Source organism: Eleginops maclovinus, chromosome 24 (genome assembly GCF_036324505.1).
Source record: "Eleginops maclovinus isolate JMC-PN-2008 ecotype Puerto Natales chromosome 24, JC_Emac_rtc_rv5, whole genome shotgun sequence".
In the NCBI taxonomy this organism is placed as follows: Eukaryota; Metazoa; Chordata; class Actinopteri; order Perciformes; family Eleginopidae; genus Eleginops; species Eleginops maclovinus.
Window position 1 is genome coordinate 3,081,799 of NC_086372.1, and position 22,590 is coordinate 3,104,388.

Below are 22,590 nucleotides of genomic sequence, written 5' to 3' on the forward strand. Positions count from 1 at the left end.
TGATATCCTCAATGTGGGCCCAGTCGAGGATGTGCGCTGCGGACAGGAGGCTTTGTCCTGTGAGTGATTGGGAATTAGGATTGGTGACAGGTTCGGGTCTTATCGGTTGGCTGGTCCCCATCTCAGCCCGCCCACGTCCCCTCCCTTTCCGCCAAGGAATGGAAGGCCCGATTGGGTGGCTGTATGGCTGGATGGATTGCCTCCTCACACACCTAGAAATCCACACACACATGGAGGAGCTCACCGTACTCGGTGTCCCCTGAGCTGTCACGTCTATGCTTCACCGACAGCCATGGTCACTCGCTGATCCTCAGCCAGACACGCTGCGATGCACAAGCCGAAGTAGGCCAAATGTGGGAGCCTGATTAAAATGCGCCGGGGCCCTTGATTGCTTTTCACGGAGCATGTTAATTAGGAGCCCATGACTCAGCAGTTTGGTGCCTTCTCCTAATAGAGGATCATGAGGACAGTGCAGCTGTGGAGCTGCCAGAGAGAACCGAATAGATTCGACCTGCCAGCAGAATCCATTTAGCGCCCACATTAGCCACATATTTCTCCACTCTCTGCTCAGCGCTGACAGCAGGGACAGTGTCAAAAACCTGGGTGCAATCACTGGGAATGTGTGTCTGTGTGTGTTGGTTCACAAGCATGTGCATAGGGAACAGGATTCTGTGCATTGCAGTGCTGGAATGCAGGTTTTTTATTTGAACTCAGCTAACTCATCCATATTATATTATATTTACAAATATTATAAACCGCAATCCTTCACATTTGTTAATGCATTTCTGCTTAATGAATCATCAATTCTCAGGTTGTTGTGGATGAATTTTGACTCATAATTTCCGGCATTGTCCTTTAAACTGCGATAAAGTCAACAGTGAACAGTTACAGGAGTGAAGAGGCTCAACAACAGCTGACTGGACCCCTTTATTAGGACAGGACTTTAGCCTGGGGGACCAGCATGCACTGTGAGTGTTGTGCATTCTCAGGGGAAACAGCAGCTACTGTCTCTGCCTCATGGTCACTGTGCAGGTTCAGTGCAGATTAAAGCCCCTATACCAACTCTGTGCTGACACCTGACAGTGCATTATGCTATTTGAGAGCAGTGTGTTTGTGGGAGTGCGAGGAGTGGTCCAGTGTGCGTTCAACTCAGAACTGGGCTATGCAGAAAGCACTTACAACTGTTCAAACATGCTGTTTCTCGTCATGGTAGTTGTTTCATTAGATTTCAGACCTGGCTGCCTGTCGAATGTTTGCAAGGAAATAGCTTGCATTCAATACCTACTGTTGTCTATTTAGATTTGGTTAACTGTATCCCCTGAAGGAACATTCCTAAATCTGCATGACTACAGAGCAGTATCCTCTGGCTACAAGGCGTTCAGTGTTTAGCTAAAGGCTCTGTAGCTGGGCAGATTCCTGCTGGTCTGTGACTTTCAACTTGGCAGACATCATGGCAGTGAAAAGCAGATGTTATTGTGTGCAGTTCTCCTTTACAGAGATGTGAAAGGGCAAACATGTTATCTAAAGCCATCCATGCGGACAAAACAGAAGAACATTCAGCATATAATACATGGGCTGAGACAACTGTTCTTAAAAGGTTGATATTACGTCCCTAAATGTATACTACTTATACTACTGTCAAAAAGAAGTGACGAAACCAGAAAATATTCACGTTTAAGGAGCTGAATCAGATCATTTTTACATTTTCTTTCTTAAGAAATGACTCAAACAGCTGCTCTAATAAAGGTGGGGTTTCCAGTTGTCCTTAACGTTAGGAATGTGCAACATTAGAAACACTTAAGTAATCATTTAAGTCCCTCAGAAAAAAGACCTGACAACTACTATTATACCACAGAATGTTGTCAGTAAGGTCAAGATGTCTCCAGTGCCTCTTCCTTTCCTTTCACTCTTACCGACTGTCAGCCGTTTATTAAAGACATTACATCTTGGTCACGGCTTAATCCTCTCCGTCCTCCTGCAGCTGTTTAATTACACATTCTTCTGAGGATCAAAGTGTGAAACACCACCACCACACAGCCGCTCTGAATTTAGCTCCACTAATCGCCCCGGCGCTCCACTGTTCTCGAGTGGTGTCATGTTTGTGGAAGAAGAAGAGGAGATATGTTTGAATGGTGGGGGGGCGTAATGGTGTAATTTGCAGGGAATTTACTCCTCTAAGTGTCACTGTAATTCTGCTCAGAGTTGACAGACGAACTGCTTTTGTTTTTGATGTCAAGGGAAGACACAAAGGGGGATTTCCAGGGATTGACAATGAGGGAAGTTTTTCCCTCCCCTCCTCTATAGATTACTCTCCTTCATCCCTTCTCATCGGCAGGTAGAGAGAGTGTGTTCTCGAAACAGAAGTCAAGAGGTGATGCTAATTAACACTTCAGCATTGTTTTGATATATCCACCGATGTGAAATAATCCTCCCCCCCTCCCAAGAAAATCAACGAAAATACCTCTTATTTCATTAAGGTGTGTGTGTGTGTGTCAATGCTGCCACAAAAGAGCCAATTACCACACTCTCACACACATACTGTTACAGTGACGGGGAGGAATGCAGGCAGTCGTTCCGGTCGGACCAGTTTTTCCGGCGAGGAGTGAATACTTTGCCGTCAGGAATAACACGTGTGCTCCCCCGGTTTCCATCCGCCCTCAAGTAATCATTCTTGAAGTAAAACCACAAAATATGCAAGGTTTTAATCAAGTTGTTTCAGTGCTGTTACTATCCACAATCTTCCGATTAATCCTTGTAAGTCAGGTCAGTTTAGAGCTCATTATTTCCCCCTCTTCCTGCTATCTGAAGCTGGATTTCCAGACGCTATAGGAGACCCTTTGCTCGGTAAATAACAAAATAAATACAGCTCACAAAGCCGCCTCTTAAAGGTGAATCAAAGCAATTAAGAATATTCCTGTGGATGTTTATGCTGGGTGGATCTGTCACATGATCATACTGTAGCATGTCTGCCTTCCTCGCCTGAGATTTGGTTGACACACCTATCCAAAATATCCCACTATGGATCTATAAGAGGAATTAACACCTTTTGGGAAGCCTGGGAACTGATGGTATTATCCAGGTAATGTTTACACTTATACCTGTTGTAAATTGGACTATGAGCTTGAGTTTTAAATCTTCAAGAAGAAAGACTTCACAGAGCTGTGTCTCTTTACAGTCCTTCTTTGTCAGGCCTTTTCTTTTACAGATGTTACAGTGAGAGGATGGCTCTTGGCTCTTTGTGATACTTCCCCTATCAACCTGCTGTGTTTGTAGTCACGGCTCTATCTCGCCCAGCTCTGGCATCATGACCTCTTCTGAAGAAAGGCTTTATTCCTGTGATTGAAACCCCACACTCTCCAAACCATTTGTTTTAAGAGAATGGCCCATTGTGAAACACCCTCTTTTTTTTACACCCTGTCCCCCGTAATTCACATTGTGAAGCAGCAGAGCAAGATGGAGCCCATTGACAGCGTCTCCTCTCAGCGTCTCTCTGGGTCTCGGCCAAACTCATTCCACTCCTCCTAGGCTTACACCCCGTAGCTGTTAATCTAGCTGCTAATGCAGTCTTCTGTTGCCGGGACAGATTGCTTATTGGTATGGGCAGATCCTAATGGGCCATTTTCTCCTGCACACACTGTCAAAGATTTATTTTCTTAATCTAGAAATAGCTTTTAACAGAAATAGTGCAGTTGGAATAACCCCAGAGTGTTATATCTCTCACATATCTGCATATCATTCAACACAACAGACTCCTACAAAAAGGGGAAGATGCTATTGTTCATGTACTTCTCTGTAGATTTTGCTCACAGATTCCAGAGTGCAGCTCAGTCAGAAGTGCTTGTTCTCACTGACAATGTGTCGGAGAGTCGGGCCGGGGCGCTTCCTGCTCTGCAGGGTGTGTTCACTCTGACCTCTGTCTTGACGGTGACAGTGAAACGAGCCAGGAATGTGCCCACCACCGCACCTCTCCACGGAGCTGCAAAACTGGAAACGTTCCTATCCTCCCACTCCTCACTCTCACATTCCTGCGTACACACTGTAAACATGTACGGCGTAATGTAGGTCATCTGTTGCTCTACCTGCCAAACAAACAGGGGAGCCTGGACATGTGTGTGTGGCTCTTATGTTGACTGACTGTCAGCATTGTGTCACAATTGTTGTAAACATTGTGGAGAACATCGAAGAAGTTATTTTTACCGTGCGCTACATTGAAGACAATGTGTGTGTTGAAAATTGGAAATATGTAGAAGTGAATCACATAGATCCGACATTTCTCAGTATTGTATGTGTGACGTAGGAGATGACATGAAAAGGAACTCAATTAATGATTATTTTGGTTAATATTAAGAATACAGACGTGTAAGGGAGTAGTGTAAAGTATAAAGGTGCATTAAAGGAAAGGAAATAAATGTACTTACCACTACTGTATAATAAATACCTATTAGATTAATATTTATTGGTCCCTCTTTGGGAAATTGTTTTGTTAGCATGTCCTCAAGGCATTGCACATGAGTAAGAAATATAATAAAGTGAATTTATTAAGGGAATTCTGTCAATAATGCATCACTAGAAAATGTAATCTACAATATGTTAATGTCCTCTTCAACTCAGATATCATTGATTCTTGTAGTTAATTGAATAATTAAATCCTTTATGTTGGTATGAATTTCTAATCCTTGCTATCTTTGTTTGCAGCATGGGGAGAGTGAGGTGAAGACGCAACGCCTGGAGTACATGGAGGGAGGGATCCTGGACATGGACGACCTGCTGAGTGATCTGGTGGAGGACAGGGACAAGGTGAGGGGGAATCCATGCTAGCTAGTGTGCAAACTAATCTCAATTTGGACTAATACTGGGAATACAGATATATTTGTTTGGTACAGATCCTCTTAGAAATCATACTATTATAATTGAATCTATTTATTAAAAATTGTTACTTTGCAATCTTAGTTTAAATTATCACAACTGTTTTTGTTTTTCAAAATGATGCAGCCTTGATGTTAACATCATTCTGTCAAATCACTGCAAAGTTAACTTTCTTATCCGGTTCATCCTCGCTCTCACAGACGTGTTGACATCTGACAGACAGCAGCGTCTCATGGTCGGACAGCTTAGCATAACAACGCGCACTTCGCTGCGGATGGCAAGCTGTTCCTTGATTGTTCTTACCTGCTATGAGGCACGCTAAATTACAGCAGAGTCTGTCATTCTTAGCCACGCTCAGAGGCTGCTAGTGGATTTATTTTGACTCCTCTTGTAAAGTCTCCAGCCTGGCAGCGTGACAAGATGTCCAATAAACAGGTTTTTAGCAAATCCAAACCTTGTTTAGCTTGTCACTGGCTGCTTGGAGTCAACTAAACACCAAATGGGACAAGGTGGCTTTTGGTAGCAGCAGAAAAAAAAAGGTTGGATGTGATTACAGCTTGCGCCGTGCGTGCTTGGTAAGAAAATCAACTTATTTTTTCCCTCTGGTTCTTCAGAAAAGAGTGTGAGTGGTGACGGCGCAGTGTGATTTAGCTGTCATGTTCATTTTCACCGAGACACATGAAAGAACACCATTTCAGATTTAAAACAAATCAAGGGAAGGCGAAGTTCTGCGAAACAGCACTGATGTAGCTTCCCAGAACTGGGCTGGAAGTTGAAGTTCATTGCACACACACAGACACTGTGGCCCAATTTCTATAAAGAGCACAATTTCATTCCTCTTGCTAATTTCCCATAATGCATTCATAAGATGTGCTAATAAACTGCCCGAGATCCATATTCATAAGCCCGGGCCCAGACGAATGATGAATTATCAACACTTAGTCAGCAAGAAGGCCGAATGAAATGGAAATGGAATATTCAGCCGCCTCTGTAGCACGCAATAACAATTGGTGTTTTAAGCCGCTTGAACAATAGAGTGTGTGTGTGTTTATAAGAGTGTGCATGGAAGAGTCTTTCGGAAAAAGGGGACACAACTAAATAATAGATGAGTAAAATCGTGGAGTTTTTTTTTGCAATCACACAGAACAGAAGCTTCATTTTCTGGGATGATGGAAATATAATCATGAGATCTGCGTCCTATTTGTGCATAAGAGGAGATTTTAATGACTCACTCTTCCCCCGACCCAGGCCTGCTTTCTCCCAGCAGTGGTGATGAAGTGTCACAGATCAAATCCCCGCTCCGGCATTGGATCAAATTCCCTCTCTAACAAGTCACCCTGACGCCGGCTCCTGCTCTTCAGTAGAACCACGCAGTCTCATTTACCTTTTGTTTCTTTACTCACTCCGCTTCTTCGCCCAATTCTCCAAGCGCTTTCATCTCACTCCTCAATTTATACTTTTGTTTTTCCACCGCTGATGAAAAGATAGCAGAATAAGACGAGCGCACGTGATCCGCGCCAACTTATCTCCAGTGTCGGGCTCTCGTAGATTAATGAGCTGTGCCTGGCATTCTTGATTAGTCAGACTTCCTTTTGTTTGTCTACGTTTTAATTTCCCCGCTGATTCTATCTTCAGTGTGTTCCTTTCTCTTTTTTTGTTCTGTTATTGTGGCCGACGCTGTTCCACAATCAATCATACAGGAGTGGTCCCATTGTGAGGGCCCTCCACCGCACAGCATGGGCCCTGTGTTAGCCGCGGATGCTAATGAGAGATAATGGTGAGCTATTTGTACGCCTAGTGGTTAGCGAAGCTGCGAGTCCAGACCTCTTTATCTGGGCCAGCCCACGGACCATTATTCAACACAAACACACACACACACACACACACACACACACACACACACACACACACACACACACACACACACACACACACACACACACACACACACACACACACACACACACACACACACATATGCACACACACACACACACACACACATATGCACGTCAGTTGTCAAAACCTCAGGCAGACGTGTAGCGTAGCACGTAAGCATCAACGAAGGGGCGCCACTGGTGGTTGATGAGGGCGGAGATGGAGGGGCGGCTGTGATTTGATTACAGTTCTGCCCCCTGCATCTACACACACACACACACACACACACCAACCAACATGCACACACACTCCGTTCATTAGCACCCTGTCTCGAGACACCGGCCACCAGCCTCCTCATGAATATTAATATCAATCTGATGAATGTGAAGAAGGCCATGGGTTGTTGGCCTAGGTGTGACCACATGCACACCCAAGACACACACACACACACACACACACACACACACACACACACACACACACACACACACACACACACACACAATAGAGCATAGTATAAAGAGAGCAGGGCACGCTTCAGTCAATTAAACTCTTTTCTACTTTGACCCTTTAATCAGGGTGTGTTATATGTGTGTGTGTGTGTGTGTGTGTGTGTGTGTGTGTGTGTGTGTGTGTGTGTGTGTGTGTGTGTGTGTGTGTGGCCTGCAGCTCTCAGAAGACGATTGGAGTCATTGACCTGGCAGACACCCCACTACTTTAATGGTGAGGAGGAGAGGGCAGACAGAACAGCTAATAGATCTCACCCCCTTTTTGTCACGCAGTTTCGGTCAAATCACTGTGGTTTAGAGACAGGTTAACCGGCCGTATCCTCCGTCAGCACATGTCTGGGTTTTTCCACACACACATCATGGACTACAATCTAGGGATAAGATAATATAGGATCTGCTATGAAAACATTCACAATAAAATGATCATGGGAAACTTCCATTGTTGGGAGAGCTGTGAAAACAAATCAGACCAAAATAGATTTATTTTTGTTAAAGCTTTTGGATTAAAATCTGAATTGTGAGAAAAAACAACTGAATTCTGACCCAAAAAAATCACAATATCTCATTCAGATGTGGCTCTAATCCTTTTCCGTATCTTTGATTCAATTTAAATATTTGTTTCTTTACAAAACAGGGCTAAACGAGTCCAGTGAGATTGAGATTGCATTAGATTTAGTGCCATTTTAAGACTTTTTGATAATAATCCGATAATATTGTCAATCCGTATTATTTTCCTTGCTTCATATCGTCCCATGCCTTTCATGTGACAGTAGGGTGAGCGATTTGCGCTTGGCCACCTTAAATATACAGGATTTTTGCATGGGGTGGATGAATTATGTAGATTTCTCAGGTATTATTTCTGCTAAAATCACACGTTTCCATCTGTTGTTTTTACCTATTCTTCTCTTGTCTCGCCCTCAGCCGCCCCCCTCGTCTCTTCGCTTCCCTCTTTTCAAAAGCAGTTATTAACAGATGTAGTGCTTTACCTTTTCACATCGGCCCATTTACCGCGACCAAAGCTGTCACTCTCTCCCATTCACAGTCCTCTGGGATCCTGCATTAGCCGCGGCCATTACTCCCGTAGCTCTCCGCAGCGCACCGGAGCTGTCAGGTGGGCTGTCTAATGCCGGCATGCCATTAACATCAACTTACAACCGGCTTTCAAATGCCGAGCCCTCCCTTATATGCACCCTATACATGGCTGCTGTGTTCTTTGGAGAGTTTTTGCACTGAAACTCCACAGAGATGGTGTTTGATAGGAAGGCCAGCTCCCATCATGCCTCTGCTTTCCCCCTCATGCAGCAGATATTTGAATATTAAACGCACGTGTGTGAGGGTCCTCGCTCGTCACGCTGGTCCCCTTCCAGAATGGGAATTAAAGTCGGGGAGCATAACATCTCCTCATAAGTGGACTGTCACTCCTCATTCCACACACACACACACACACACACACACACACACACACACACACACACACACACACACACACACACACACACACACACACACACACACACACACACACACACACACACACACACAGACCTTGTTTTCCAAAGGGGGGAAAATAACGCTTAGAAAAAGTCAACCTTCCATCCCATGCAGCCAAACGAGAAATCTAATTTCATGGGAAATTTAATGGCTAGAAAAACTGGAATGATTTCCTCCATCTCTCTTTAATTAGCCCCTTTTTAATCACCGAGCCTACATGAATATCCCGAGCCGTCTCTGGCAGCTGGAATGGCTACTTTGTCATGGAATAGTTTTGATTAGTGTGCATTGGTCGCCCACCAGCCTGCAAACAATGCCAGTATGATGATCGAGAAACCCTCCCATCTGTCTTTTTTTGTCCCATTTGGTGCAGTTTTCTTCCAGCGAACTACAATATTGTGTCTTAATAACATAATAAAAGTGCCAATAAATGAATATAAATAAATTACAAAAGTTTTCATGACTTCGGATAGTTTTGCTTTAAAAATAATATTTTTTAAAGGAAAAAAACATATTCTTCGTTACAATAATAAACTAACTATGCACAATCAGATATATGATGGAATATTTGCATTAGTATGTGTTAGGGATATTTAAATAAGGGATATATACGGACAACATTTCTCTGATCTCTCTTTGAAATGCCACCATGTCATTGCGAAGAAATCTCCCATCATCCATCTCTTCTGCGTGCCTACATGTCAGAGTGGAGAGGCGAAAAAGAAAGATGGATCATGCAAAGACGTTATGATATTTAAAGTAGGTTTGCGCTCCTGACCATCTTTCATATCCTTTGAAGAAGAAATGACACCTCTTTGAATAATGACCCTATTTAGTTTGTATTACTCAAACCAAGGCATGTGAAATTGCCACTAGTAATGACAAACTTTCCAAACTTCTGTATGTAAGCTTTGATATGGGTCAACTTTTTCATTTAAAAACTACTAATACTGTATGCAACTGAAAATGAGCATTATAGGAGCCCTAATGGCACTAAATATGGCCTCTGGAAGTCCAGTGGAATAAAGCAGCAGTAGTTTTTATTCCCAGCAGCTCCAGGAGCACGCTGTTGTAAGCCATGTCGATTTGAAGTCATTTATCACATGTCAGATGTCAGCCGCCTCTGACAGGCGGCAGTAAGGCTTTACCTAAACCGTGCCAACGCGCTGCAGAAAAAGTGTAGTGAATGGCTGGTGATTGCGAGGCGCCGACGTGCTGATTAGCCTTTGACGCTCCGTGACATCTCGCTCCCTCACCTCCGTTCCCCGTGCTCACCGGCGCCGCGGCGAGGCACGTTTTGATTGGCATCTGAATGTTCTCATAACTCGCCGCGCTGTGTGAATGGCCGGTGATGAGCGGGAGCACGGAGTTCAAGTGCGCTGATTAGAAAATGTCACGGCAAGTTTATTTCAGTCGCTCATTTCATGCACAATGGCTTTTCAACGGGCTTTATCAGAAAAGGGGGAAAAACAGTGAATTAAAAGAAGAGAAACCTGTTTTTAGAGGAGATTTAAGGACATGGGTGACTAAGTCAGTGCTTGAAATACACGTTTAAACCTGTGTTTTAAGTTGCTAATATCCTCTGAGGTGCGCAATTATTACTGGAAAAGCATCCTATCAGTGTTTTGTTTGCACCCTGGGAGCACAGAGATTTATTCAGGTTTAAAAGCCATTTACTAATTCCTTTTAGATATCCAAATGGTCTCAATCCATACACTCTCCACGTCCCTTCAGGACCCACACGTCCTTACCTGTGTCTGAGTATTAATTATAATCTTACACAGGTTCTGAACATGCTAGCCGTATGGAATAATTATCTGTAGTTCACCTGGAACAAGTCATTATGTTCCTTCTGTTGTCTGCTTAATTGATTTTACTCCTGCCTCTTTACTTTTTAAAAAGCACATTTATTTCTTAAGGTTGCCATCCCTGTCAGAAAGCCTTGGGACTGCAGACATGCGGAGCAACGTGGATTTGATTGTCTGAAACTAAACAGCATAATGGAAAACGTCTTCTCATTACGGGAAACCATATTTCTAAATATTGTTTTCAAGACCTACGTCTGATGTTGACAATTTGTATTAAAAGTGCGTTCTGGTCCCATGGGTCTGTTGTGCTGAAGGTTGTGTGGAACAAAAGGTCTCCGACACGACCGCTTGTTTATGACTTCAACATGAAGTTAGTCGCTCATAAATAGAATAACCTTCTCTAAAAAACAGATATATTGCAGCGCTTTTGAATGAAATGGAAGTAACGGCGTTCCTGTTGCTTCGTCCTCACCTTTTGTTTTGATATTCTGCTGGATGTCAGCGTGCATTAACATATCCTGCAGTAGATTAAATAAAGTCACATTATCTCTGTTGTCGGCAGATCAGATCAGATGCGACCGCAGCGGTTTTGCCCGGCGGGATTCGGTCACTTGAGCTGATTTCATCATATCTCAACAGCCTCGACCTTGATTTAACCCCCCCCACCCCCAACCCCGTCTGAGCACCACAACAGCTCTTCATCTGATTATATTCAATTAACAATACCCCCCCCCGTTTGATTGTAATTACGACTCGAGGCAGGCTTAAGGAGGAGGAATTCTCGCCGCCTGCTTTTCATCAAAGTTTCCCATGAAGCTGCACTTTGGAATTTAGATTCCTCTTAGATGATCCATTGCTATACCTTTCGACTTTGAATGATGGCGCCTCTCCAAAGTCATTTGTCAGTTCGCTGAAGCAAAAGCAGGGGATTGGGGCTCTGGATAAGGCTGTTTTCTTAGCGTAGGTGTGTGACTCCCAGAGTTTACAGGAGGTCATCGCCCGCCTCAGATCTCGTCCGTTGGTGTTCCTCCTGGTGTTAATCACACAGTCTCCACGCTGCCCTCCGAGTCACCATCACACCAACCATTAGCTTCTAATGGAGTGAGACGGGCGGACTGTAACCTGACCTGTCTGGGTCCGCTGTGGTCTGGCATGGGGAACGTGTGTGTGTGTGTGTGTGTGTGTGTGTGTGTGTGTGTGTTTCGAAGCCAGAGGTACACAACGCTGTCTGGACTACCCTCATAACGGCAGCAGAACATGAGGCACGGGGGTGTGGGGGAGGCGACCTGTGTCATAGTCCCTGTTTCACATTAGATGGTGATCCCTTTACGCCCAAAAATATGACGAGCATGGGGAGTATCAAGACCCAAAAACATGTGATTAGGTTTCAGAAAAAGGTAACCGTTAGTTATATATAAAAACACTTAATCAGATGACTGGTAGATTTTTAAAAACAGGTCATGTTTACTTGCTTTAATGCCCCAAAAAAACAAAGAGGAGGAAAGGGAAACCCGTAGGGACCATTTAAAGTAACTTGGACTTGACATATAAACAGTCTGCAGCTTCATGGTGTGATTGTTGTCAGTATTAGCTTCATCAGTTAGCAGCGATGTTGGCAGTGCCGTGTGCAAAGAAGCTAATCACATCCAGCTAATGATGTATTATAGATCAATGTGTTTGCAGCAAATACTCTCTGACCGAACCGGCCTCTCACCATCTGTTTCCCTATATGACATTGCCCTCAGTGCATTTATAAGTGTGTGATTTGTGTGAAAGTGTGGTGTGTTTTCCCCACCGAGTCCAAACTGCTAATAACTCAAATCAGCAGAAAGTCACACTCCCAGGCGTGTGTGTGTTTGTGGGAATAAGTGTGTGTACTCTGACTGCAACTAGAGGATAAATGCTCATAACACTGAATCCAACTCGTTTTAGGTTAAGTATTTAATGATTTTGGGCGTAATTACACAGCTGAAACCGCATCTGCGTGCACTGCAGCGCACACACACACACACACTTCCCTGCACTCACTATTGTTGTTATTCCGGCCTCTCAGCCTCATCACAGGACTGATTGGACTAATGAATGGAGCTCGGTGCACAGTAATGTGTCTGAATAGGCCACTTGAATTATTAGCCATCTGACAGGGGAGGGACGTATGGAAAGGAGGAGTGGCAGTTTGATTAGCCTTCATATCACAGATGATGATCCTGTTGGATGCAATTAAAGTCTTGCTGATGAATATATTTCAACCTGCAGAACGTGGATTAAATGCACCGCTAGAAAGTTGTGAAACATGTCCTTTTACATTTATTTTTTTGTCTGTTTCGCCGTCTATTTTGTGTTAATTAGAATGCGCTGGGTCTCCATCATTACACTGTCAGTATGCTCAACACACGTGTGTTTCCTGCGTGACGTTTCTGAATCGCTCAGCCCTTGCAGCGCACCTTTCTATAACCTGACGGATGGCGCTGTCAGCTGGTGTTTTCTACTTGTTCGGCTTGCAGACACAAATCCTCCTTCTGTTCTCCGGGCTCTGATGTCGAGTCAATAACTATCTAATACGGCGTGTTGCAAGGAACACATATGTTGATGGGTGCAGGAAAAATCTGCTTTTTTTTCCTCCTCCAAAACACCTTTAGGCTGAGAGGGATGTCAGCTCTCCATGGCAACAGCGGGTATTGAATGTCAGTAATGTATATATCAGGAAGCTGCATGGAAAGCATGTTTACCGCTATAGGAGCTGGCAGGAAAACACTTTCAGGTCACCACAGAAAACTGGTGAATAAATGAGTAACTGAGTGAATAATTAGTAGTTTTTCTTTCCATCTTTTCCAAGCTTTGCCCCCTCAAAGAGGAGGGCGACGGAGATGACGTACGTTATGAAAGTCTAATGTTGAGGGAGGGCAGACAAGAGGAGGAGGAGAGAGCCACAGGTGAGGGGGCACAAGCCTCGCAGTTCTGAGTTAATCACTCCTCCTATTTCTCTGTTAGATCCCGGGAGGGAGGAAAGGAGGGAGGGGGAGGTTGGAGGGAGCAGCTGGCCTGGCCGCGGCCACAGGGAAAAGAAAGCTGATTATTTGGCTCCGGCTCTGACTTTTGAGGGGAATAGAGCTGGAACATGTGTGCGATGCGCCCCATGTTTGTGTGTGAATATGGGAATGTTTATGCACACTTATGAGCGAGAGGAGGTTATGACTTTCTGCGAGCCGGGGGAGTTCCCGTGCATGTGTCGTGTCCACAGATGCAGAACGGGGACCAGTGTAACCACCGCTGATGTGTGTGTGCCGAGGGAATGATGAACGAGCCGGGTTGATATTTGTGTTGCGGGCCTGAGAAATACGAAGCCTGGAGCTCCCCTGTCACACGTATCCCTCACTCCCTCATCTCCCCCTCTTTCTCTTTCTCTCGCTCTCGGCCTCTCGGGCATGTGTGATTTATGATGAGTTTACCCTCTCCCTTTATGAGCGTGCATAAATAATAATGTGGCCTTTCACCGCGCAGAGCCGGCACCGCAATACCTCAGCTGGTGGCTCGCTTTTTTTTCATGTGAGAGTGTGCACACATGCTCCATCACTGCGGCTGATGCGACACATGTGCGTGTGTGTGTGTTTGTGTGGACGCACAGAGAGCAAGAGGGAAATATAACTCTAGGAACCTCTTTACCTTTCTGGCAGTGTGCCTCAACAATAGGTCTGCAGAATAGTCCTCTGAAAACCGTTACAGGTTTTATATTTGTGTGTGTTCATCTGTGGGTTTCTCTAGACTGGGGTTTTATTTTTTTTACCCACAAAAGTTTTAATTGGAAAACTGTGATTTCTCTGCATACATTTAGTGTGAAATCAAACGGAGTTGTCAATAATTAATCATAGACAGGATGTTCAATCATTGCGGTTAAAAAAAACAAATGCCAAGAATATTTGATGCTCTGAAAATCAGACCTTTATCCTTTTTCATGCATTTCATGCATCACCTGTTGAATGCTGCACTGCAATGGCTTTATAATAGTCCTGCATTTTTAACAGGTTGGATTTGTTTGTTTTTTTCAAATATTTTGTAAATTAAGGCTTTTTCTATGAAATATTTTGCCAGACAGCTAGATTTTATGCATCCTTTTAGCCATCTGAAAGACACTCCTTAAATCATCAGTTCGTTAAACACTAAATATACAAAGTAAAATGTGCCAGAGGTCGTGTCTTACAGCAGTGCATGTCTCCCATTGCATATTTAAGTGTATGTGGTACTACAAATGCAGAAACCTTGGAAAGTATCCTCCTCACACAAACTAAATGCACGAGTGCAGGAACCACCAGGTTACAACACCTATCTCAGTTCTGATTAAATGAGGAAGTGTGTTCTTGTCCACATGATAAAACTAAGTATGTTTCTGATGCATTATGTATCAAGTCTTCCTCCCTGATATTCGACAGCGTTTTTACATTTCTGGTTGTGTTTCTCCGACTGCTATTTTTAATTTGTAAAAGCAGAGTTAGCTCTGGGTCATCCTTTGCTAAATTAGCATGAATGCAAATGCTTGCACCGCTGCAGCAACAGACGAGGAATATTCTTTGGTGTGTGAGTGTTAAGATCCGTTTGTCAGAAGCATCAAAGAGATGTTGTGTTCAATACAGAAGCACGAGCTGCTGTTTGGAAGTGCTGGCATGTCTTCAAACGGAAAGAAGGAAACATTTAGAGGTTCAAGTCGTCATGTCTCTGTATATGATTCATTATTTTGAAAGAGTCCCTTACCACAGGCCTGACGAGTTGGATCTGTTTATGTGCTTCAGTTCTTAAGTGGGAGACAGTGTAGGCCCAGAGCCAGGTGTGTGTGTTCCTGAGAGGTAATACCCCACATCTGGTAGTGTGTTGTACAGATTCAGACTGGAATAGAAGCAGGATTAGCCCCGCTCTCACCGGTAATACAACCAATTTTCTGCTTGTTTAAATAACCCCAGCCAAACATTCCTCTTGTGGCCCCAATACGGTGCCCTGGAAACACCCATCTGTGTGCACTCTATGAGTCCTTGAACATGGACTAGTGGAGTGGAGTGCATGTAAGTATATCTGTTGAGTTGTTTGTGCATTTCATAATTAAAGGAGACATCTACTTTACATCTCTTCAAACCATAGACTTGGTACAGGAAGTGGACGTGGTCACCATGATGACAACCAGCTCTGTCGGCTTATGGTTTCAGGCCTCGAGTTTGGCATTATGTTTGAGATGAGAACACAGAGCTTGTTGACGGAAAGAACACAATGATAGCAACCTGTCAATCAAAAGAAAAGCCACAATACCTCACAGATCTCCTCCACCCTTCCCCTCAGTCACGTTCCCTGCGGTCCTCTGAGAAGGACCTGCTGGCCACTCCCCGCACCAGATTGCAAACTTTTGGGGACAGGGCCTTCTCTGCCAATGAGTTTAAGTTATTATTATTAAAGATTGCCCTGCTTTTTTAGTCAATTTTACTCTAAATTGGACCATCATTTCCAAAATAAACATCATGCTCTATGGAAGAAGACACTTCACTAGTGATTAAGACCAAAAACTCATTAGGAAAATGTTATCTGAAGTGAAAGCTCAATAAAGAAGAAGCGGGATTTTCTCATAGACTGATTTATTTTTGCCCCTTGATAAATATAAGAGAAATCTCAAGTTTAAGGAACTTTTAATGAACACATTGACTTTGTTTAAACGCATAAAAAAACAGCTGTAAGTTAGAATATCCAGCCAGCCGCTGCAGCTTCAACACAACAGCAGAGTATCACAAATTACAATTAACTGCCAGTGAATTTAAAAGGAGAAATAAGCGCCTCGTTTCAAACCGATTGCCATTTCTCACATAATGCCGTGGATATCAAGAGCCAAAATTGACACTTCACCCCCCCTTGTACCTGTGCACTGTCAATATTCATCATGCTTTACGAGCACGGAGAAACCCATTCTCCACACCTCTTATCTGCTCTTTGTTGAATTGGATATTTTCTGTCTGGAAACACTCGACTCTCCCGTCTCTTCACACCTCAGCCGCTTTAAATTCAGAGACGGAAAAACAACACCAGATGCACAAGTCTTAGGACGCATGCAGCACGGAGGAAGTATTTGTTTTTGTGCATCAGTTGAATGCAAACTGCAATTAAATTTTTTTTAGGGTATGGTGCATTCAGGAACGTACACACATATTTCACTACCTGTCGTCAAGTCAGGACACAGAGTGGGAGGTCTATTCTATCTGATTTAACCGAGAGGAAAAAGCAGGTGTCTGAAAAAGTCTTTGTAGACCTGTACCTTCATAAAGAAAGGGTGAGTCAGAAGCTATGTGTGTGTGTGTGTACTGTATATATGAGTGCCTGTGTGTGTGTGAGATGATTGGGTTACCATACTACTGTCAGGAAGCTGCGCGCTCCTTCTGAATTATGCATCTCTCGTTCAAAGAAAGAATGAAGAATAACGTGAGGGAGAAAACGGAGGATGGGGGGGCAGTCGTAAGATAAATGACAACAGCACAAAAGCAGAGCGTCTCAATAGACTGCTACCACACTCTAGCTTACAAGCACAGCACACACACACACGCACGCACACAAACACACAGCAGTGCTAGACAGCGATGAGAGAAGTGAAGAAAAATGGGTTGATTAGTACCAGCGGATGAAATAAGGAAGTGTGTGTTTGTTTGTGTGTGTGTGTGTGTGTGTGTTGCTGATGCTTATGTAAAGACTAGAGGCTTTGTGTTCCCAGCATGCAGTTGTGTTCGACTAAAGCAAGGTGGCACTGTTCATCCTCTTACTGGGAATAGTATAGATGGAGATTGTTTCCACTTACTGTCAAACCCATTTGTGTTTTTCCTGTGTCGTGTATTTTTATATAATGGCATTATGCAGTGCCTGAACATCCCTGATTGGATGTATAAATACATATGTGTGTGTGTGTGTGTGGGTCCATGCTGAATGCACTACTTCCTCCCAAGTGTATCGCATGCAGGACATGCTTCATTTGGCTAATTATTTCTGAACAAGTACATCAATTATTAAAGACACTCAACTGGTCCATCTGTGAGTTGCAGCATGTAAACACTGTCTATTGTTTACAGCAGCGGGATAATTTCATTTCCTGCTTATTGAAAATGCAAGGACTGTAATGCATGTAAACTCTGCGTCTGATTGGCTCTGTGGGAAAGCAATCTCAGTGATAGTGATCATAATAATGTGTGCGTTTATTGATATAGTTTTTCTCTTAGGATCTCATAAAGAAGAGGTCAAAGGTCTGGAAACTCACAGCAGGAGGTCATTTCTCACCTCCCTGCTGTGTAGGGATATTGAAATGCAAACATTTTTACTAATCAATAATAATATCTATCCAATTTTAATATTTCCATTCACCCAATGCTAATTTTCTGTGAATAAAACGTATACTTACTCAATACATTCGTCACCTATTAGCTGTTAGCTCTGCTATTAGCCATGTATGGTTAATGCTAACAGCTAACTAGCGCTCCTACCTATTCACACTGATTTGTTGTGCATAGTTTAGCATTATTAGGGCAGAAATAGCATGTAAACAAAGGCTTGACACTGTTTCTATATGGCAGTTAAGCATGTCTTTCATACGGTTGAAAAGCGTCTGTTAGGATTCACTAAATCTGGGTTCATTTTGTTTTGAAAAGGTGTGTTTTCCCTCTGATATCAGAGTTTTTATCCCAGGTGTAACTCATTCTCACATTAACTAATGCTAGGAATACGTCAGAGTGTGCAAGTTCATTAGAATCGGAAAGCTTTTTCCAGATTTAAACACGTCCCCGGTCTTCCTCAGGGGAAGGAGGTTACTCAGTTGTCTTGGAGTTGTTAGGGGATTACCCCCTTAAGATTTCATTCAACATCTGGAGAAATCTTACAGTATCAACCAGGGACTACTTTATCTTGAACACGATACTCTTGAATGTCCCTTTGCTGTTTTGAAGGTACAGCTGTAGCATCCATCAGGCAGAATGGAGCACTTATTTTTTATATCCTGCATTATTTACATCCATGTTAACTCGACTGCAGTTGTTGCTGACGTCCACTCTTAGAAATGAGGTTGCAAATTAATTAAAAACTACGCGAAACAGGAGAAAATAATTCAAACATAAAATGGATTCATTGTAAAAGCACTTGATCAGATGGGAATGGGAGCATCAGGTAATAAATAAAGCAACATAATAATTTGTTCTGGTATTACAGGATGTGTGTGGGTGGGTGTACGCTTGACTTTCTATGAAATCGAGTAAAATAAGACTGCGTTTGTCCCCCTTAGGCCCGACTTATTCCAACAATTTATAACTCTGCGCCCTAGGCAGTGTGTGTGCGCGAGAATCCACACAGACGGAGTGTTTATCTCGCTCTCTGCCTCACGAGTGTTATTGTATTATGGCTTTCATGTGTGTCATGGTAATCGCTTGGCTCCACAACACACACCCACAGTCCTCCCCAGCTAGTCTGGTCACGTTGGATACACACGCTGCGTTGTGATTTACAGACGATCATAACATGACAATGTGAAGGCTCCAGTCATTTGTATTTGGCTCAGGTATCAGTGTGTGTGTGTGAGTGTGTGTGTCGTATGTAAATGAGACAAAGGGGTCACATTATTCAGCAGTGGTTGACATGCAGCCTCCCCAGGTCCATATCAATATCCCCCCGCAGACGCAGCAGGAAAAATAAGGCGATTTGTTTCCTAGAATACTAATCACGGTCAGGGGGGATGGAGGGGGAAAGGTGTGTTCGGTAAACACACCAGGAGCCGGTTGTTTTCTTCATCCTGGGGCGCGGGGTCCTCCAAAAGAGCATGCTGGAGCCGTCTGTGAACGACTGAATTTTAAACCACTGTGTGCCTTTTGGAAATAAAAGCTTCTCCTAAGTTTGCTCTCATGCTGTGAGCGAGGGATAGCTCACATTTAATCTATAATGAGGGAACGGAATCGGCTTCTTTAGGAGTGCATAAGCCAAGATATTGTGGAACAACAGGGGGCAAATCTTATGATATTAAAGGAACGGCTCACTCAATTTACAACACAATCAAAGCTTTGTATTCTCTAAACCTTTAGCTGTATATGGTTTGTAATACAGGTCTATCAGGCAAGTGTCTGGAAGCTTCCGAAAGCAGAAAAAGACCACAAAATGACCAAAAATAAACTTTACATGATCTAAACAGATACCAAACAACTACAAAAAGACACAAAATGACCTAAAAAGAGGCTAAACAGTCGGTGTGTCCAGCGTATTGGGATTTCTAGCCATGCACATTTTAGGTTTAGTTTTAGATCTATAATCTATATACATGTCTTTTAACATTCAACATTTTAATTTCGGTCTTCTTTCCTTGTGTACAATGATTGGGATTAATTCTACAGCTTGTCAGAAAGTGTGTGTTTGCCGTCAGCTGACACGCGTTTTCTTACCTCAGCTGTCAGATATTTTAGCACCCTGTTAGTCCACTTAACACTTTGACTTGGAAGATTCCTTTCCTCATAAGGTGCCCTAAAAAGGTGCATATCCTCTGTTGTTCATCTGGCTCTGAATGAAGCGATGCACGATCCGTTCTGTTGATACTTTCTGATTGAGTGATGAGTGGAAGCAGCAAGGCGGCCTTCATTTGCATCACTCCCCGCCTGTGTAAGCCATAAAAAATAAACTCCCAGAAAGCAAATCATCATCATCATCATCACACCACCACCACCACCACCACCACCCCTCCTCACATTAAAAGAGGTTGTTGTTCTTGTTCAGAACGGATAAATCGCATCATTTTTTTAAAGTTTATTTTTTTGAGTAGCTCAGTGCTGTGTATCCGTCCGTGCTCGTAGCGTGCGTGCAAATCACATTACGCCCCGAGACTTCTCCTTCTTCTTCTTCTTCTACTTCTTCTTTGATTGATGCTGTCAGCGAGTTTGGAGAAAGAGACGGAAGCTCGGGACGGGAAGGAGATAAGGAGAGAGAAAGAGGAAAGCAGATAAAGAAGAGAGAAAGAGCTCAAGACGCATCCATCAAGCGGCCAATCAGATTGTTTTTTCCTTCTCTCTCTCTTCTCTGCATCTGCCAGCAGCACGGCGGCCTTCAGCGCCTCGATTCCTCATCCTTTCACTCTCTGATGCTCACACAAATGCAGAAAAAGAAGCGTGCCGTCGACCAGATGAGCATATTGAATCACGGGAGGAGGCGTCTGAGCCTTGATGAATGATTCATATTCAACGCCTCCTCTTTGCTTATTGTTTACACACTTTTTAAACACTCACACACACGGCCTCTGCGCTCCTCTCGTTGGTAATCGACGTCCTCCACTCCTCTTCTGTTGTTATATTTCCATCCCTCGTTGCATCGCGGTTATTGCTTTTCATTAAGTGGTCATTTCCTTCCGTCTAATGAGAGCGTCAGGCCGCCTAGCACCCATTTATCAAACCGCGATAGCACGGCCCTGAAGTCAACACACACACACACACACACACACACACACACACACACACACACACACACACACACACACACACACACACACACACACACACACACACACTCCCCTCGCTCTATCTGCCATCATGTCCCTGTCTCAATTAGGATTGTTTGTCGTTCCTCTGCCCTCCATCCTGTGTTCATTTGGCGTCCCCGCCGTCTCATTGTGGCAGCCGTGTCATCGTGTTTGACAGCTTCTCATTCTCGTGTCAGATCTCATTTCACTGCTAATGTCGTACACCTCGCCTCACCACGTGTGATTCGTCCTCTGAGCCGGTCAGATTTCTTTTAATTCATAACGGAGAAAGTTATTGTTGCATTAAGAGGCTCGGATGAGCTCCAGCACACACACATCCTCACACTTGGCAGGACGGAGCAGGTTGCATCCCCGCTGTTGGCAAGATAAATACCATAAAAGCCTCTCTGTGATGGTGGCACAGCGAGATGCTATATCAACTGGCTGCGTGTTGCTAACTTGCTCTGCTGCCAGAATCCTCATTGTTTGATTGTCATCTCGAGGAAAGCTTGCACATTATGTTTAGTAACCTATAATATTTAGAGTCTGACTCTGTGTGTCTCTGTTCCAGCTCGTGGCGGTGTTCGAAGTCCAGCGCGGGAGGACAGAGAGCCCCATAGAGACCCTCTCCAACGGGTACTCCAGCGCCGCCCCGAGCCCTGAACCCCTGTTCTACTTTCCCCACATGCAGTTCCAGGAGCCAATCAGAGCGGAGATAGAAGTCACCGAGGCCAGCCTCAAAGCAAGTAAGTCAAAGCGAAACATTTCCACACCGAGGTTTCAAATTCATCTCATGAAAAGACATAGTTTCTAACAGAAGTTTCTGCAGAACACAATCAACACATTTCTGAGTGCATCGTGGGGAGACAGAGGGAGGTGTGTGTGTAGGCGTGTGACTGTGTGTGAGAGAAAGTTAGAAATACATTTATGGAACAGCTGTGAGCTGAACCTGCTGAGTAAAAAAAAATAGAGTTTTTTTCTTTAACTGTAACTTGATTGCGTGTGAAAACAGATGCAGTGTTGATGCAGCGTTCTCTCCCTCACACTCCGCTCAGACTGAGACACACACAGTTCAATATGTGGACTATTTGGAGTTTATAGAGACTTTACTAAGTTAAGTCACATTTTGTTAAAGAAGCCCTTTTTTGTGCTTCCCTTTGTGTGTTGTATTGGTTTCAGTGAATGTAAATGGTCTGCAAAGGCATGAAAACATGTCACAGTAGAGGCGCAAAAAACAAATACTGTGTACAAAATGTCTATTAAGGGAAGTTGACTCAAAAACATGTCGTTATTAAGAGACACGCAGCTCCTTCATTTAGTCTTTTCCACGCTTTAATCCTCCCATACTGACACAAACGTCTCTCCGTGCACCATTAAGTTGATGGATATGCTCCGATTCTGCTCCTCACATGCTGAATATCTTGATGAATTAATGCTCATTCTGTTGTTCTCATTCGATGGTGCAACCGACCCTATTCAGGGCACGTCTCTCAACACACCTCTTACTCTGAGCCTCCTCTTGTGCAGATACTCAGTGCGTTGATGA

At 43.7% G+C, this 22,590-nt stretch overlaps 1 protein-coding gene across 1 annotated transcript in view; it reads left to right on the forward strand.

Moving 5' to 3' along the window:
• pard3ba (par-3 family cell polarity regulator beta a) overlaps window positions 1-22,590 on the forward strand; it is a 109,095-nt gene that overhangs the window by 1,396 nt on the left and 85,109 nt on the right. The window contains exons 2-3 of the mRNA XM_063878041.1: window positions 4,696-4,797; window positions 21,616-21,790. Of these exons, the coding sequence (XP_063734111.1) occupies window positions 4,696-4,797; window positions 21,616-21,790 (277 nt within the window). The remainder of the gene's footprint in view (window positions 1-4,695; window positions 4,798-21,615; window positions 21,791-22,590) is intronic.